The sequence below is a fragment of the Telopea speciosissima genome, chromosome 4 (assembly GCF_018873765.1).
Source record: "Telopea speciosissima isolate NSW1024214 ecotype Mountain lineage chromosome 4, Tspe_v1, whole genome shotgun sequence".
NCBI lineage: Eukaryota > Viridiplantae > Streptophyta > Magnoliopsida > Proteales > Proteaceae > Telopea > Telopea speciosissima.
The window spans coordinates 23,282,069-23,300,051 of NC_057919.1; the positions used below are offsets into that span (position 1 = coordinate 23,282,069).

Sequence of the window (17,983 nt, forward strand, 5' to 3'; positions counted from 1 at the left end):
GAGGGATACCACATCAAAGAAGTTTGGTGCGCCAATTTCTTCTACGGTAGAATTCAAAAAGGGTAATTCAAACATTGATGAAAGTGAGGAGTAAAAAACATCAGTTGTAGGAACAAAAAGGGAGATTGTAGGAGATTAGAGACTAATTCAAAACAATTTGAATGTGGAACTGATCCGCTCCCTACGGTAGAATTCAAAAAGGGTAATTCAAACATTGATGACTTTGCCATACATTAAAGAGAGGATAAACCTTGGTTTGTTATATCCTGGTCTTTATCATCAATCACAGAAAAAGATTGAAATGCTGATGCATGCAGTGATGCAGCTTTCGCTTGCTAGAGCCCACCTTGGTTTTGTTATATCCTGGTCTTCTATGCCTATTTGAGATTTGAAGGAACGAAGAAGTAAAGTAAGAGAAAACAAATGGAAGACACTATAGTGCTATACCCCATTGTGTCCATTGGCCACCTCGTGTCAATGGTGGAGCTTGGCATGCTCGTTCTCCGCCAATACCATCACCTCTTCTCTGTCACCGTCATAATTAAAGCATACCCATTTATCACCCCAAACGTCACCGCCTTCCTCCGCCGCGCCTCCGAAACCACCCCTTCGATCACCTTCCACCACCTCCCTTCCCTCTCCATCCCTTCCTCTATCGAACCTTCTTCCAATCGAAGCCGCGCAGCAGTACTCGACGAACTCGTCCGTCTCAACAACCCAAACTTCCTCCGTGTACTTCAAACCATCTCGAAAACCTCCACCATTCGAGCCCTTATTATGGACTTATTCTGCGCCCCTGCCTCCAGCGTCGCATCAGGTCTCGGAATCCCCACATACTACTATATCCCTGCAGGTGCTACCTTTCTCTCGTTCTTACTCTATCTCCCCACCATCCACAATCAAATCACCGAGAGCTTCAAGCACCTCGCAATGACCCATCTGCATATCCCGGGCTTGCCACCCATCCCGGCCTTGGACATGCCTGAATCGACGCTGGACCGAGAGAACCAGGGCTACCATTGCATCTTAGAGATCGGTTCCAGCCTACACAAATCAAAGGGAATTATAGTGAACACTTTTGAATCCCTTGAATCAAGAGTGATCAAAGCCATCACTGATGGGCTCTGCATACCAGACGCTCCAACTCCACCTGTTTACTGCATCGGACCATTGATCGCCAGCCACACTAATCATACTGTTGAGGGTGAAAGTGTAAATCAGTGTTTATCATGGCTCGATGCCCAACTGAGTCAGAGCGTCGTGTTCTTGTGTTTTGGAAGCCGAGGTGTGTTCTCGAAGGCGCAGGTGAAGGAGATCGCAGTTGGGTTGGAGAAGAGTGGGCAGAGGTTTTTGTGGGTTCTGCGAAAGCCGCTCTCAGAGGACAATAACAAACACTTCTTTATCGAACGGAGAGTTCCGGATTTGGATGTTCTGTTACCGGAAGGTTTCTTGGACCGGACCAAAGACCGAGGCCTTGTGGTCAAGGAGTGGGCCCCGCAAGTGGAAGTGCTTAATCGGGAATCCGTGGGTGGGTTCGTGACTCATTGCGGGTGGAACTCTGTGTTGGAAGCGGTATGCGCAGGGGTGCCCATGGTGGCATGGCCTCTCTATGCTGAGCAGCACATGAACAGGGCAGTTTTGGTCGAACAGATGAAATTGGCGATGCCGATGAAGAAATCGAAAGATGGGTTGGTGAGTGCAGAGGAGGTTGAGAAACGAGTGAGAGCTTTGATGGAATTGCAAGAAGGTAGGGTTTTTAGAGAACGTAGTCGGAAGATGAAGGAAGAGGCCAAAGCTGCGTGGTCCGATGGTGGTTCTTCTCTGATTGCATTCACCAAGATGGCCGAGTCATGGATCAGTTGATGCCCAATTGAATTGCCTTGTGGCAGATATCAAGTAAGCCATTTCATTAATCTTGAACTCCCTAGGCTTTCCATTAGAGTTTTAGCATGCAGCATTGCGAATTCCATGGAGTCCGGCTCAGCTCCTCGGACGAGGAGCAAGAAAGTCCCCGTGCTCCCACCCCTTTCTCCTTCGGACGGCGAAGATTAAGCGTTTTGGTGTAGCCGTCGTGGGCTGAGTTTCCCATAAATTATGTTAAATCAGTTCTAACTAAAACTAGTTAGATTGCCAATTTGGATCTTTCGTTCTCGGCTCCACTTTGTTCTAGAGTTATTTTCAAGGCGTAGGTAGTTTTTTCTTGACGGCTTTCACTCTACTCCAGACAGGTCTTTTTGTGACTCAAACCCATGATGTGGTGCTCAGCTCTGATATCAAATATTAGATACTTGATCGATACGCCAAAAGTTCCAGAGCCGCTAGAATGCGTTAAATCAAGCATTTTAACCTATCCTATACTAGACTGGCCTAATCTAACGCCCATACATTAGAGTGGACCCCATAGGCACATAACAGTTCATGATTTTACTTCCCTTGATTTATCCACTACTGTCTCTCTTCCATCTCCCAATTTCCTCGGTATGTCATTAACAAATATCATGATAAATTTTAAAACCTAACCATTACAAAACTTAGAATTCAACATTAAGCAGTCAATTAAGGCAAATACCTTATTAACAGGGCTGAATCCACTCTCCCCAAGCTTGTGGTCAGAGTGAAAATTTCTTGTTGCTGCAACTAGGTTTTTTAGAGTGAATTGCTTATGTTCCTGTGCTGCAAAAATATTCTATTAATGTGGGGCATTCACCCAAAAATTTTTTTATTAATGTGGTGGCCTATTTTTTATTGATTTGCTCTTAAACCATTTAAACATTCACAAAGTTAGATTTGTCAAGTGATACATAAACATATCTTACATACTTTATGTGGAGATTCATCTTTTTTAGGCCAAATGTTCTCTGTGTCGGGGGCACAAGATGCGCTCAGACACATGGGGGTGGGCGAAATGACTGCCTCACCCCCCTGAATGGTTGAAATGACTGCCCTATGTGTCTAGGTGCAGCCTGTGCTCCCAGCCAGAGAACAACCACCCTTTTTTTAATAGATAATTGTTTTTTCTTGTTTTGTTTATCTTTAAATATGGGTAAAAGGACGAATTTAATCTATGGTATCTCATGAAACGAGAGTTTTGCTGTAGCAATAGAATGAGGGGAAAATGAATGAGAGTAATTTTTGTGAATCCATATAGTATAATAAAATTTAAAAAATGTTCAATTATTTTTTAGTAATAATAAAATTATTGTATATTTATTATTTAAATATCTTTCATCAAACCTAGTGTTTCCCATGACTTACGGGCAGAGGTCACTAATTTTCTTTAATATTATGAAAAACAGGCATCTACTATCGATGGATCATCCAAATATTTTGATGAAGATAGTCTAGAAATTAGAAAGGGTCTTAAGAAATTGAGAAAAAAAGTTTTATGAAGGGGCAATCTATTTCAACAATGCCTTAGGGATTGGTAGAGTGATAAATCTTATTTTTCTTTCTGTTTTTTTATGGGGGGGGGGGGGGGTGATCGAGAAGGGAGTTTGGCTGAAGCTTATGAAGGTAAAGAAAATGATGCAGTTAAAACCTAAATAGGCTTTCATATAACCTTATTGTTAGGATCAGAGATCTCCCAAGAGGGGGTGAATTTGGATTATAAGAAATGAAGTTAAAATCATGTGGTTCAAAAACTGTTGACAATGGTAAAACTAGGAAGCTAATTGGTTTTTGAACACTCACCCACATTCAAGAATAGGTAAGGTGAAATGAGAGATAAAGCAAAAGAAAACATAAAAGATTTAGAATGGTTCAACCAACCCCCTATGTCTGCTACCAAGGTTCGTCAAGCACTTAGATTTTCACCATCTCAATTGCTTTCATATGTAGCAATCAAACATTTCCATTGTAGTTTTATAGAGTGCCTCACTACAAACCCAAGGTATTTTCCAAGGCTCACACCAAAAACCCAACAATGTCTTCTTGTTGCTCGTCTTGTCTGAACAACCTTCATACACCTCCATACAAGGAACTTACAACACTTTCAAGAAAGTTAGCCCATATTGGGGATATTGGGTCAATTCATTTCTTAGATACAGAAAACTGTGGGTCATCCCCCTTTTTCTTGGGTCCACATTGACACATACCAGACCGTATCATGTTGCTTGAGTTTGATTGGAATTGGAACAATATCCCTGAAATGGTCTTTTTACCAATTACGTACAGTTAGCTGTGTAACATCCTAGGTGTACAGTTCTAGTCCTTATATGATGTATGAAGTTGGTTTGGCTTAGGACATAAAAGAGTTCCCTTAGCAAAGAACATTGAATATACTTCTCACATTCTTTGCACAATGATGTAATCAAACGGTACAATAATGCGCCCCTTTAATATAGCTGAAGGTACGTTACTAAGAGTTGTGGTTTCCCTATAGGGTGTCGCAGGTCTTTACTGTTGATCCCATAACTATGCCACGTGGTTATTTATTAGGTGTTTGTGCAGTGAATGTGTGATATGGTTTATGCACATGCATGTTGCAAATTTGGACATACAAATCTCATCGCAAGGTGTTTAGCCAATAAGGGCTAACAAATACCTAGTTTGGTGGGTGAAGTATGATAATATTCCCAAGTGGAGTTGCCACTGTGAGGGATAAGGTAGGGGGTCGAAACTGACTACCGCCTTCTCTCTTTCTCGGGTCGAGGGGATTTCCAGTCCAACAAAGAAATGATTCATAGGATTTGAGTCTCAAGGGAGACATACAAAGAGTTGCCACCTATATTAGGGTCTAGGACCCTTATTTATTAGCCAAGAGGCTAAAATAATTACTCCACTCCAAATTGATCTAAACAAGGGCCAGATTCGTGTCAAGTTGAGGTCTGAGAAAGGTGTTAGGAATCTCAGTCCACCTGGTTAAACTGGACTTCAAATCATAGATATGTTAAATAAGTCTTAAGTAAAAAAAAACATGAAAAGTCAATGAAAAAGAGGGGAAGAATAGACTCACCTCAATCCTTCTATGCTATATAGTTAGTATATTGAATGTAAAATAAACATGATGTATTAAAACTATAAAGCTAACCAAACATAGGACCTAGGCTAAGGTTAGACATACCGGAACTTACAGAAACGCTATTGATTGAACATGCAAGCATGGCAAAACATGCACATAAATATGGAGAAACATGCATAGTTATCAAGAAAATTCCTAACAAACACATGCTAAACATAGAGAGAACATGATAAACAAATAATAAGCATAACATGAACGACAAAAAAATATAGAAAATCCGTGCACATGAGAAAGACTAAAATACCCCTAGGCATGTGTAAGAAAAAGAGTCCTAAAACGATCTCAAACAAGGAACCATATAATTCCAATTCATGAAAAGCAAAATCCTAAATGAGATTTATTTATTTATAGATTATTCAATGAAAGTAAAAAATTAAAAGACATAACTTTGCAGATATGAATCTAAATTACTTTGTTGAATGATTTGAAGAAGAAAATTTAAACCTCTCTTAGTAAATTGTAGAAGAAAGATTGTAGATGATCATAATTTGATGAAGCCACTAAAAATTCCAAGGATCTCACAAGCAATCAGGGTGCTCACCCCAGCTGGACAGGTATACCACAATCCGGTATTTTGAGCTTCCAAAAGATCCCCTTGTGTGACCTTGAGATATTTATATCTCTAGGGTAGAGAAAACCAACCATAAAGTGCAACCCTAAGTGAGATGCTAGCCACCTAATATCCATATACAGAATGTCTTTTGGGCTTACCTTTACAATTACCAAAAATGCCCACAAACAAAAATGGAGACTAAAATTACAAAACTGCCCTTATTAAAAACAAATAAAAAATGGTTTTGCAAAGATAGAAAATAAATAATATTTTTATTTCAGTCACTGATAATGGAATATTAGTCAGTAAGATCAACACTCAACATACATGAGGTCTTTCCATGGATGGATTCCACAGACCTTGTGTGTATTGACCATCAAGGGACTAGTCCTCATGTCTCCCATAGTCTGAGCAATTTTGACTTGCATCCCTCAAACCTATCACAGTCCAACAATGCATACATAAACATGTAATACATCATGATAGGTGCGGTCAAGCCGAGGACTACAAAGTGGTTCATCAGGATGATCATCCAAAACACCGGTCCACTAGCCAAGTAGACCAAAGACCATGGTACCAATTTAATTAATTTTACAAGCCACAAAATATAAATGCTACATGACATATGCCACAAAATGAGAATATAGAAATGTCCAATAATGTGCAAAAATAACACAAAATAAATTTGTGCTGGGTCACACAATTCTAACAGCATGAACATAAACTAAAGAAGAAAAAACTTGTAAAACGAAAATGGGAAGGACCTTGCATCAGAAAACAACGATGGAAACTAAGGAAAAATCAAAACATGAATTAAACAAGCATGAGTACACCATAAAAGGATTAGTTAACAAAGGGTAACATCAAAGATTGAAACTTGAAGACATAGCAAATATGCACTAAAATCTATCGATTCAACAGAGAAAATCAAAGAAAAATAGCAAAAGAGATAGAAAATACTTGAAAAAATCAATGTAGAAGGTTAAGACCTAGATCTAAATAGGGGTGTAAAAAGATTTTTTTTTTAAAAAAATTACAAAAAAACTAATAAAACATGCTTAAAAACATGGCACCTCGTCTCTGTCCTATTGAATAACAACGACGCGCCCTCAGAAAATAGAGGATATTTGAATAAATTATCAATGAAATTAAGAGCAATTAGAAGCAAAAGAAAGAAGATTTACCTGTCTTCAACTTTCATGAAGGAGGTAAGAGGATTGGAGTAGAAGAAGCTCAGGTTTGGAGAGGCTCAACCCGACAATGCTACAACAGACTGGTAGAAAACGCAAATTCTCTCTCTTAGGGCTCTTAAAACTTTAAGAACTCTAAAAAATTACCCTAACATCTTCCACAACTTGGGAGGAACCTCTTATTTACAGCCTAGGATGTTAGCCAGATCCAAGGCAAGCATTCCTTATCCCAACTCTTAGAAATGACTCCATCAAGCACTTATGAATTAAGTCTTTGGTATACTTTATCATGACCTCTAGGATCTCTAAAGAGTCTAGGTGAGTTAGAAGATTAGCAACAACGAGATAAGGTTGTCACAAATAGGGATGTAAATGGATAACCGAAATCCGAATCCGAATTCGCATCCGTATTCGTTTAGGGGCATCCGGAAAAAAATCCGAATACTTCGATTAAAATCCGTCCGAAAAAAAATCTGAATACTTAATAATAAAAAATTAAGTAAATAATGATTTTTAGGGTTTTTGAAGATTAAACAAGTTCTAGAATATGATGAAAAGATAATCATGATCTAAGAGATATGGATTGAGAGAGAATTGTATCCGCTAGGGGGAGGAAGGTCCGGGTTACACAAGGCAGATATGTAAACGGATGGTCGAAAATCCGAATCCGATCCGCATCCGAATCCGTTTAGAGGTATCCGTATTCGGCCAGGGAATACCCGGCTCCGATCACATCCGATCCATATCCGATCCGAATCCGATCCGTTTACATCCCTAGTCACAAACTAGGACTCAAGAGTCCACAATTCTGAAAACACGGAAAATTCGGTTCAAAATGAGTAGTGGATGGCTCAAAAAATGAGAATCTATTGACATCAGCAAAGGGTATCGACAACGCCGGCTCCAATCAACTGAATGACTGGTTGAGGCTTCGAACTGGGCTGCGGCTTGGTTTGTGAGATGTGTGACAAATCCAATTCCATATTTTGAAAACTCATTTTGACAATTCATTTTAGAGACTCCTAAGCCATGAGGGACTCGAAATGCTGCTAGGGAAAACTTCCCAAGGCTATGAATAATGGGTCACATGTTTCTTCGGGACAATATCAGTTTCATCATCGCTTGGATGACCTATCAACGAGACCCAATCCGCATCCTCCTCCCTTGACAGCCTCCATCTCAAGCTCTACCTATCTAAATCTAGCTTTAATGCAGCTCTCCCTACAGCCAGATGCTCTTGAAATTGTTGCATCATCTAGACTGGAACAAGGTTGCATGGAGCCACATCACCTGATTCATGAGAGAGGCGTTACTTGAATCTGCTAATATCCCCTGAGACTACCTTGCGGCATAAGTTTTTTTTTTTTTTTTGTTTTTTTTTTATGTTTTGGTAATGTTCCCACATAAGTTACACCGCACGTTTTTGTTACCTACTTTAACTCCAAAAGCCCATATCTCTATCCCTACTGCTGCCAACCATCTATTGTGTACCTATTACCTAACAACATTTAAATAACATGCAAAACAAAATAAAAAGCGCTTTTTTAATAATAAATATTTAAAATGGAACAAAATAGAAATTTAACCAATAATAACAAACGGGTGTGTCTGTTTGTATCCAAGCAATTTACAAACAGAAGTTGTAACCAGACTTTTTTACCATCTCTCAAGTCACGTCTTTGAGAGACTGTGATGGGTTTTGGAATTTATAACCTCAAGTGTTTTGCATTAATACTTCATCAAAGAACTCGACGAATCAGATTACTGTCATTTCGTGACCCACTGTGTCAGATCTGTATCTTATTCTCCTTCCTCTCCTTCCACCAGAAGCCCTTAAAGAGCAATGACATTTGGTATTATGTTAGGTGGAAAGCACATTTACAAAGCAAAGCCCATAAGGATCCTTTAATGGGCAATTTAAACAATCAATCATTCAATTCAGCAGAAGTTCTATCAAGTATCCTGTTTCCTTCCCTCTATGTACGTGGCGGTGGGGTAGAAGGGGCAAGGGGTGGCAGTGGCAAGAAGAAGCAGGGGGGGCGCTCACAGATGGAATGGGGTGCGGAGGGATGGTGGCAGGGTAGCAGGGGCAGCAGGGTTCGGGGTTCCGGGTTCTGGGTTCCGGGTTCCGGGAGGGAGATCGGGGAATTTGGGATGGGAGTTCAGGTAGAGGGGGGGGGGAGGCGCAATGGGTGAGTAGTAGAGGGCAGGGGGTTCGTCGGAGCCAGTCAAGATGAGAAGGAGAAGAATTGATGTGGAAGAATGAAAGTACCAAAATGACCTTATTTAGAAGAGGGTTATAAAATAAATGGCTAAGAACATAAAATAGAGGTTACAAAATCTATTGTAATCGGCTTGGTTACAAACAGATTAACCCATAACAGTAATAAGAGCTTTGAGAATATTTGAGTCACAAGTTTCCATTTCATTCAAGACAATTCATGTATGCCTTAAGGTGTAATAAAGGAAACATGAGTATAATCACAGTATAGAGATCATAAAAATCGTGTGAGATCTAGTTAATTAATTATTGGGGAAAATATATAGGGACACCCCTCCAACTATGGTCTGTTTTCATGTACACCCCTTTATGTTTAAAACTTTTCGAACACACCACCTCATCTATGACACCGTTATCTAGCAGAAAAAGTAAAATTACTAAAATACCCTCTATACTTTAATACATTAAAAATCAAAAAGACCAAACTATCCTAAATCCTCCCATCCTTTCAGTTACCCTATTTCCCAAATCTCTCACGAAACCTCCTCTCTCCTCGACCCCCCCACCTTCATCTCTGATCGCCTAGGGTGCTTGCATCTCCGGTCACTGATGCTACTCGCCGCTGCTACTCTCTCTCTCTCTCTCTCTCTCTCTCTCTCTCTCTCTCTCTCTCTCTCTCTCTCTCGCCGCTGCATCTGAAATTGGTATCTCCGCTGCTGCTCCTTGGAAATTTTCAATGATTCTCATTGCTGTAATGGCTGAGTTAAATACAAAAGAATTCCCTTTGATTAAGGTATCTGATTTTTTTGATGATAAAAGAAATCATATATAAATTAGATAAAAGAAGTACAATGAAGTGAGGGGCAGAGTCCAGGAATAACCTAAACCAATTTACAAGGGGCAAGTTAGAAAACGTCCTAAAGTTAATATCATTAGAAAGAACATAAATCTTCAAAATATAGTCAAGGACTTCAAAGGGCCAGGGGGAAAGGGATGGAGTTGGAAGAAGTCCGGGTAGTACTGCATTAGAGCACCAAACTTCTTTTAGCTTCAAACCTCTCAAGGCGGCAAAATCAAGTCCGTTGAGCAATCCCGTCAGCTCGGGTTCCAAAAAAATGAGTGTTTTTACTTCGACCAGCAGTGACAAAGAAAAGTTTCCCCTCAATCAAAAAACCAAAGACCCAGCCAGGCTTACCTACACCTTTGGAGTCAAATGCTGCGCAGAGCAAAACATGAAAATCTAGCAGGGATAAATCAAAGTTGGACAAAACAGGGTTAGTAAAATCCAAAGTATTCAGAGGAGACATAAAACATCATTAAATTTGGAAGGGGGTGGGGTAATGTTTAAGTCCAATAACCATTGGTTTATTCGACAAAGTGTCTGACCAGGGTTAGGTCGCACAAAATTAAACACAACATTGTTATGAACCTGCCAAATAACATAACAAAAGATAATAAAAACAGGAAAAAAAAAAACAAACTAAGGAAGGCTTGTCAAGCTGTCGGTCCAACAAAGTAGAGATGCAGAAATGTCTGAGAGAAGGAAATGAAATGATTCAGTCCTCAGACCCAAAGGACCAGCTACCCAGATGTGCTTAACCCAGTCACAAGAGAGGAAGACATGCCAAAGGGTCTCATTACAAGTGCCATAGAGAGTACAAGTGGAATCGACCTGAGTCCATTTCAAAATAAAATCCTTAACCGGGATCCCTGCATGTAATACACGCCAGAAAAACAGTTTAAATTTAGACAACAACTTTAGTTTCCAAAAAAATTTCCACCAAGCGATAGAAGAAAAGTCATTTAAAGCCGAGGCAAAAATAAAAGAAGCCGCTTTTTTTGTTTTAAAACGGCCATCACGGGCAAGTGTGCACCACCAAGAGTCAAGGGAGTCGAAACACCGGATGTTAATAATCCGGGTAACAAGAGAAGGGGAAGCATCTCTCAGAAGATCCAAATTCCAACTATTGTTAGAAATAAAAAGAGAAACTTTCTCAAGAAAAGCCCTTTGTGAGTAACCAGGTCTTATGGTGAATCCAGAAATGGAAGGGACCCAGAGTCAGTCCAAAAGAAAGTGTGTTTACCATGCCCAAATCGCCGAAAGGTAAAGGACTTGAGGGATGAAATAATCTTGTTAATACTATTCCAACACCAAGAATCTGATTACAAAAAAAATGAATGGAAACTATAATAATGGTAAGAAGACAACATTGGAGAAACTATAATAATGCAAAGAAAAACGAAAATACAAAGCTTTAGATGGTAAAGATACTATAATAATGGAAAGGAGACAAAACTATAATAATGGATGGAAAGAAGACAAAATTGGAAAGCTTTAGCTGGTCCTCTCTATGAGAACCATAATAATTTACCCCTAAAGGGTATTTTTGTCTTCAAATTTTTAATTTGGGCAATTTGAACCTAAAAAATGGTTGGGTGTAGGGTGCAAGTTTTGCCCAAACCGCCCTGCCGTCCTAGCCCGACAGTCCGGTTGAGATATTTGGCCCGAGGCGGGTTAGGGTTGAAATTTTGTTAGGTTGAGGCTTTCACTCGACTACGAAGTTATACTATAAAATATATATTGATATAATATATACATTATAAACTTTAAATGTCACCTACATTTTTTATATAATATATTATGTAACAATAAGTTATATAATACTTTTATTATAGTGTTATTTTATGAAATTTGATAATGTTCTTCCTGGTCCATTCACCATGCATTTCTTTCCCTTCCCCATGATCAAGGCCAATCGGTTCCCGACCCGAGGGCGGCGTGGTTGGATTTTTGCCCGAGTCGGTCGGTCGGCTGGCCCGATAGGGACTTAGGTTGGGCTAGGTACTATAAGCCCGCCAACCCGACTGGCCTAATTGGGTGAGTATTAACGTTTAAAATTAGACATTAGTTTGATGAACTAATTTACTTACTATCAATAGATGAAGGGATGTATTTGAAAGATTTTAAAGATGAAGGGGTGTACATAAAAACAGGCCATAGTTGAGGGGGTGTCTCTATATTGTCCCCTTAATTAAATTAGTAAATCACTTCCGTTTGTTTCCATTTTCCCTCAAATATGCATTTGACACTTGTTTTAAAAAAACGTGAAGAAGCACTACAATATATACACTTGTTTCTCTATATTTTTTTAATTCTCCTATTAGAGGCCTTATTCTTCCTTTTTCTAATGATCCTATATTGTTGTGTAATTGTTACTGGTATGTATGTATGTATGTATATATATATATATATATATATATTCTAATAAAGGGGCACGTGCAAATGCACATGTGACTGTACGTGGATTCTAAGTAGATATATTAGTGAGTCTAATTTACAGAATCATTATATATTTTTTTTTACACTATCGTTGATTTTTTGCTTGCTGCTTTTGCTCCTTTGAAGTGTACTTTTTTGCTATATTTGCACACGCGTTGTACCATGTGTCTTCAATTTCAACTTTTAAGATTATTCCTCAAATATAATATAATTTATTCTGCAAATTAGTTTATGTTAGAATCCTTAATGCAAAGTTGAAAACAGATGTTATATTTTATGTTTTACTAATTTAAGTTACAATATATTAATTTACCGAAACAAATCGTTGCGGACCGGTATCGATGGAGATGGAGATCGGTATTGATTCCTGGCCGATCCTGTATCGGTGGATCGGTATGGACAAGGGTAAAAATATTTAAAAAATAATAATTTTTTTGGAAGAAAATAGGGTAATCTAACCGATGTAGACCGATCTGTGTTGGTCGGGATCAGTTAGGTTTACCTCTGGTTTCTTTTTTAAAAAATTAAATTTTTTTTTTACATTTTTTTCATTGTCCGTATTGATCCACCGATATGGGGTCGGCCAGGAATCGATATCGATCTCCATCTCCACCGATACCGATCGGGGACCGTATTTATCGGACTGCATCGGTTAGGTTACCCTATTTTCTTTCAAAAAATTAATTTTTTTAAAAAAATATATTTTTACCTTTGTCTATACTGACCCACTGATACAAGATCGACCAGGAATCAGTATTGGTCTCAGCCGATACCGATCTAAATCGATCTAGTAAAAATGTACCAAAAAAATCTAATTTTTGAACAAAAAAGTGTAAACCTAACTGATAGATCGATTTGGATCGGTATCGACTGAGACCAATACCAATTCCTGACCAATCCCGTATCGGTGGGTTAGAACAAACAAGGGTATAAATATATTAAAAAAAGTATTTTTTTTTTTGTTGAAGAAAATAGGGTAACTTAACCGATGCAATCCGATACATATCGTTCCGGACCGGTATCGGTGGAGATGGAGATCGGTATCGATTCCTAGCCAATCCTATATCGGTGGATCAGTACGAACAAGGGTAAAAATGTAATTTTTTTTTAAAAAAAAAAAAATTGGGGTAAACCTAACCGACACGGATCGGTATCTATTGAGACCAATACAGATTCCAGGCCAATCCCATATCGATGGATTAGTATGGACAAGGGTAAAAATATTTAAAAAATCATAATTTTTGGGAAGAAAATAGGGTAATCTAACCGATGCAGACTGATCCGTGTTGGTCAAGATCGGTTAGGTTTACCCCTGTTTCTTTAAAAAAAATTAGATTTTTTTTTTTTTTTTACATTTTTTTCATTGTCCGTATCGATCCACCGATACAAGATCGGCCAGGAATCGATATCGATCTCCATCTCCACCGATACCGATCAGGGACCGTATTTATTGGACTGCATCAGTTAGGTTACCCTATTTTCTTCTAAAAAATTAGTTTTTTTTTTTTAAAATATATTTTTACCTTTGTCTATACTGACCCACCGATACAAGATCGACCAGGAATTGGTATTTGTCTCAGTCGATACCGATCTAAATCGATCTATCGATTAGGTTTACCTTTTTCTTTGTTCAAAAATTAGATTTTTTTTTACATTTTCACCTTTGTCAGTACCAACTCACTGATACGGGATCGGCCAGGAATCGATATCGGTATTTACTAAGGAATAGGAGAGAGAGAGAGAGAGAGAGAGAGATCATTGAGAATAAAAAAAGATATTTAAAAAAAAAAAAACAGCAATAAACGTTTTGAGATTTTGTGGATTCAAATAGAGAGAGAGAGGGGAGATATCGTTGAGAATAGAGAAGTATTTTTTGAAAAAAAAATAAAAAAACAGCAAACAAAAGAGATAGAGAGAGAATGAATATCTACCTTATTTAATTAAGGGTTTTTTTTTATTGCCTTAATTTTATGAGAGAATTGGAGAGATTTTCTCTCCATAATTGTTAACCGATTTACTTTTGGTAAATCTAATTTTGTGGAGAGAATTGGAGAGATTTGCTTTAAATAATAAAAAATATTATTAATTTTAATTACAAATAGTAATTAATACTAAGGGTACCTAAGATTAAGAATTTATAAGAAAGAATGACATAAAGATTAAGATTTGAATAATAGAATTTTAGATAAGACTGAAGGGTACAATAGGTAAATGAAAGATTTGCCACTAATTAAAAACAATAATAATTAATACTAAGGGTACCTAAAATTATGAAATTATAAGAAAGAATGATATAAAGATTAAGAATTGAAGAATGGAATTTTAGATAAGAATGAAGGGTAGAATAGGTAACTGAAAGATTTGCCACAATGTGCTTTTATATAATAGTAGTATGATATCATACTATCATACTATATTATAAATCTAGAAACTCAAAAGTCATGGCAAATCTTTTCATTCCAAAAATACCCTTCAACAATATCAATAAGTCTAGAAAAATACCCTTCATTAATTATTAATTATTAATTCTTACAATTTTTAGCTAAAGTTAATTCTTCCTCCATTAATAAACCCCCCTCAATGTTACATTAACTATTCTTTTATAAAAATTAATGGACCAATCGTTTCCCTACTAAGTTTTCTCACCTTTTTTAAGATAAATTCAATAAGAGATAATTATTTTTAATTTTTAATTAGAAATTAGATTATAAAGAGAGTAAAATAATCCCATTTTTCTTTGAACAATGTATAAAACTCAACTTTCTAATGTATAAAATAATCCCATCTTATCTTACCAAAAAAAAAAGTTTACAATATTATTCATTATTCCTTGAAACCCCACCTCAATTAATTGTTATAATTTTGAAAATACCCTTCATTAATTATTAATTATTAATTGTTATAATTTTCAGCTAAATTAAATTCTTCCTCCATTAATAACCCCCCCTCAATGTTACATTAATTATTCTTTTATAAAAATTAAGGGACCAATCATTTCCCTACTTAGTTTTCTCACGTTTTTTTAGATAAATTCAATAAGAGATAATTATTATTAATTATTAATTAAAAATTAGAAATTAGAAAGAGATCCCATTTTTTCGTTGAACAATCTATTAAACCCCACTTTTCTTTTCTTTTTTTGTTGGAAGAAAAAAAAAAACTTCCAATAAGAAAGACTCGGAGACACCCCGCTTGAGGTCCCAAAAGAAACGGCAAAGCCGGGATCGGAAACAAGCCAAACAATCCTATCCGAGATGGATTGGGCCCTCCTGGCAATGTATAAAATAATTCCATCTTATCTTACCAAAAAAAAAGTTATAATATTATCCATTATTCCTTGAACAATTGATAAAACCCCCTCAATTAATTGTTATAATTTTCAGTTAAATTCAATTCTTCCTCCATTAATAACATTTTATCTTAAAAAAAATATTACAATATTATCCATAATAAACCCCTCTCAATGTTACATTAATTATTCTTTTAAAGAAATAAAAGAGAAAATTGATTACTGTAATGTTTGTTTACATATAAAAGCAAGCAGCATCAATGAAGATCAGTTTGAAAAAAATTATTTAAGTTTCTACTAAAGATGTGCTCGATTTTATCCGTGGCATATTCTACCATTATGCGTTAATTGATGCAGAGCTGGTCCATGATGTGCTATGGCCCCACATTCTATGTTTTTTTATTATTCCCCATGGATCAAATTTACTGGACCGGTACAGATAGACTCAAATTGAAGTTTTTTATCGGAAGTAAAGCTCACGGCATCTCAAAGTTTTTTTCTACAAGCAGCGCGCCGTAGAGAATCTGGCTTAAAAAAAAAGGGCACTAATCGGTTAAAATGCTGAATAAACAAAGAAAAGCATTCAAACGGTGACGCAAGCAGTGATGCTATCTTCAATGGACGATGCTCTTATTAGATTAGATTAGATCCTCCATTTGAGATTTATTTGAAGGAAGCAGAAGAAGCAAAGAGGGAGGAAAAAAAAAATGGAAGGCACGATAGTGATATACCCAATTATGACCATAGGTCACCTCGTATCAATCGTGGAATTAGGTAAGCTCATTAACCTTCATCATCATCACCGTTTCTCCGTCACCGTCATCATCACCGAAGACCAATTTGTCACCCCAGATGTCACCGCCTTCCTCCGCCGTGCTTCCGAAACTACCTCTTCCATCACCTTCCACAAACTCCCTACCCTCTCCATCAAACCTTCTCCTAATCGAAGCCGCGCAGCAGTCCGCGGCGAAATTATTGGCTTCAACAACCCAAACCTCCTCCATGCACTTCAAACCATCTCGGAAACCTCCACCGTTCGAGCTGTTATCATGGATTTCTTCTGCGCCCCTGCCTCCTCCGTGGTGTCGGATCTCGGTATCCCCATATACTACTATGTCCCTGCAGGTGCTACCTTTCTCAATTTCATGCTTTATCTCAACACCATCCACAATCAAACCACCAAGAGGTTCAAGGACCTCACCACCACCAAGCTGAATATCCCTGGCTTGCCGCCCATCCCGGCCCCGGGCATCGTGCCGTTGATGGACCGAGATGAGGAGGGCTACCCTTATTTCTTAGAGATGAGTTCTAGCCTACCCAAATCAAAGGGAATTATAGTGAACACTTTTGAATCCCTTGAATCAATAGTGATCAAAGCCATCAATGATGGGCTCTGCGTACCAGAAGCTCCAACTCCACCTATTTACACCATCGGACCATTGCTCGACAGCCCAATTAATCAATCTGTGGAGGGTGAAAAAAGTGAAAATCAGACCTTGTCATGGCTCGATGCGCAACCGAGTCAAAGCGTTGTGTTCTTGTGTTTCGGAAGCCGAGGTGTGTTCTCGAAGGCGCAGGTGAAGGAGATCGCAGTTGGATTGGAGAAGAGTGGGCAGAGATTCTTGTGGGCTCTGCGAAAACCGGTCTCAGAGGACAATAACAAACACTTTTCTTTGGAACAGGGAGATCCGGATTTGGATGCTTTGTTACCGGAAGGTTTCTTGGAGCGGACCAAAGACCGGGGTCTTGTGGTCAAGCAGTGGGCACCGCAAGTGGAAGTGCTTAGTCGGAAATCGGTGGGTGGGTTCGTGACTCACTGTGGGTGGAACTCGGTGTTGGAAACGGTATGTGCAGGGGTGCCCATAGTAGCATGGCCTCTCTATGCTGAGCAGCACTTCAACAAGGAAGTTTTGGTGGAACAGACGAAATTGGCGATGCCGATGGAGGAATCCGAAGATGGGATTGTGTATGCGGCGGAGGTTGAGAAACGCGTGAGAGCGTTGATGGAATCGGATGAAGGGAAGGTTTTCAGAGAACGGATGCACAAGATGAAGGAAGAGGCCATGGCTGCGTGGTCCGAGTCTGGTTCTTCAACAATTTCTTTTACCAAGCTGGTCGATTCATGGACCAATTGATGCTAATAGGGATGAACAGATGTTTTGTACGGATCCTCATGGTAAGGATTTATGTTTGGATGTCAAGAAAAGAAGAAAAATTCCAAAATATTTCAATTTGAGGATAGATGAGGCTTTGGATCCAGATTCTCTTTATGATATGGATCCCAATAATTGTATAGTAACTTCTTCTACTTCTTTTGGTTTTCTAATTTCTTTTGTTATTCTTTTTTTTCTTTTTTTTTTTTGACATTCAAAACCCACCGATTGAAACCACCATTGCCAAGCAGATCGACTATGTTGGTTTTTTCGGTAA

General features: G+C 38.2%; 2 protein-coding genes across 2 annotated transcripts; both read left to right on the top strand.

The window, feature by feature from the left end:
* The first annotated feature begins 412 nt into the window (after window positions 1-412).
* On the top strand, window positions 413-1,863 carry LOC122659096 (UDP-glycosyltransferase 88B1-like). The gene has a single exon (XM_043854247.1). It carries the CDS (start codon window positions 424-426, stop codon window positions 1,861-1,863), a length of 1,440 nt encoding a protein of 479 aa, XP_043710182.1. The 5' UTR covers window positions 413-423.
* A 14,397-nt stretch (window positions 1,864-16,260) lies between these two features.
* LOC122659098 (UDP-glycosyltransferase 88F4-like) lies at window positions 16,261-17,688 on the top strand. Its single transcript, XM_043854248.1, has one exon. The coding sequence runs from the start codon at window positions 16,261-16,263 to the stop codon at window positions 17,686-17,688; it is 1,428 nt and encodes a 475-aa protein (XP_043710183.1).
* The last annotated feature ends 295 nt before the right edge of the window (window positions 17,689-17,983 follow it).

Bases quoted from the DNA above. Each gene is read 5' to 3' on its own strand.
- LOC122659096 (XM_043854247.1), top strand. From the start codon at position 424: ATGGAAGACACTATAGTGCTATACCCCATTGTGTCCATTGGCCACCTC.
- LOC122659098 (XM_043854248.1), top strand. From the start codon at position 16,261: ATGGAAGGCACGATAGTGATATACCCAATTATGACCATAGGTCACCTC.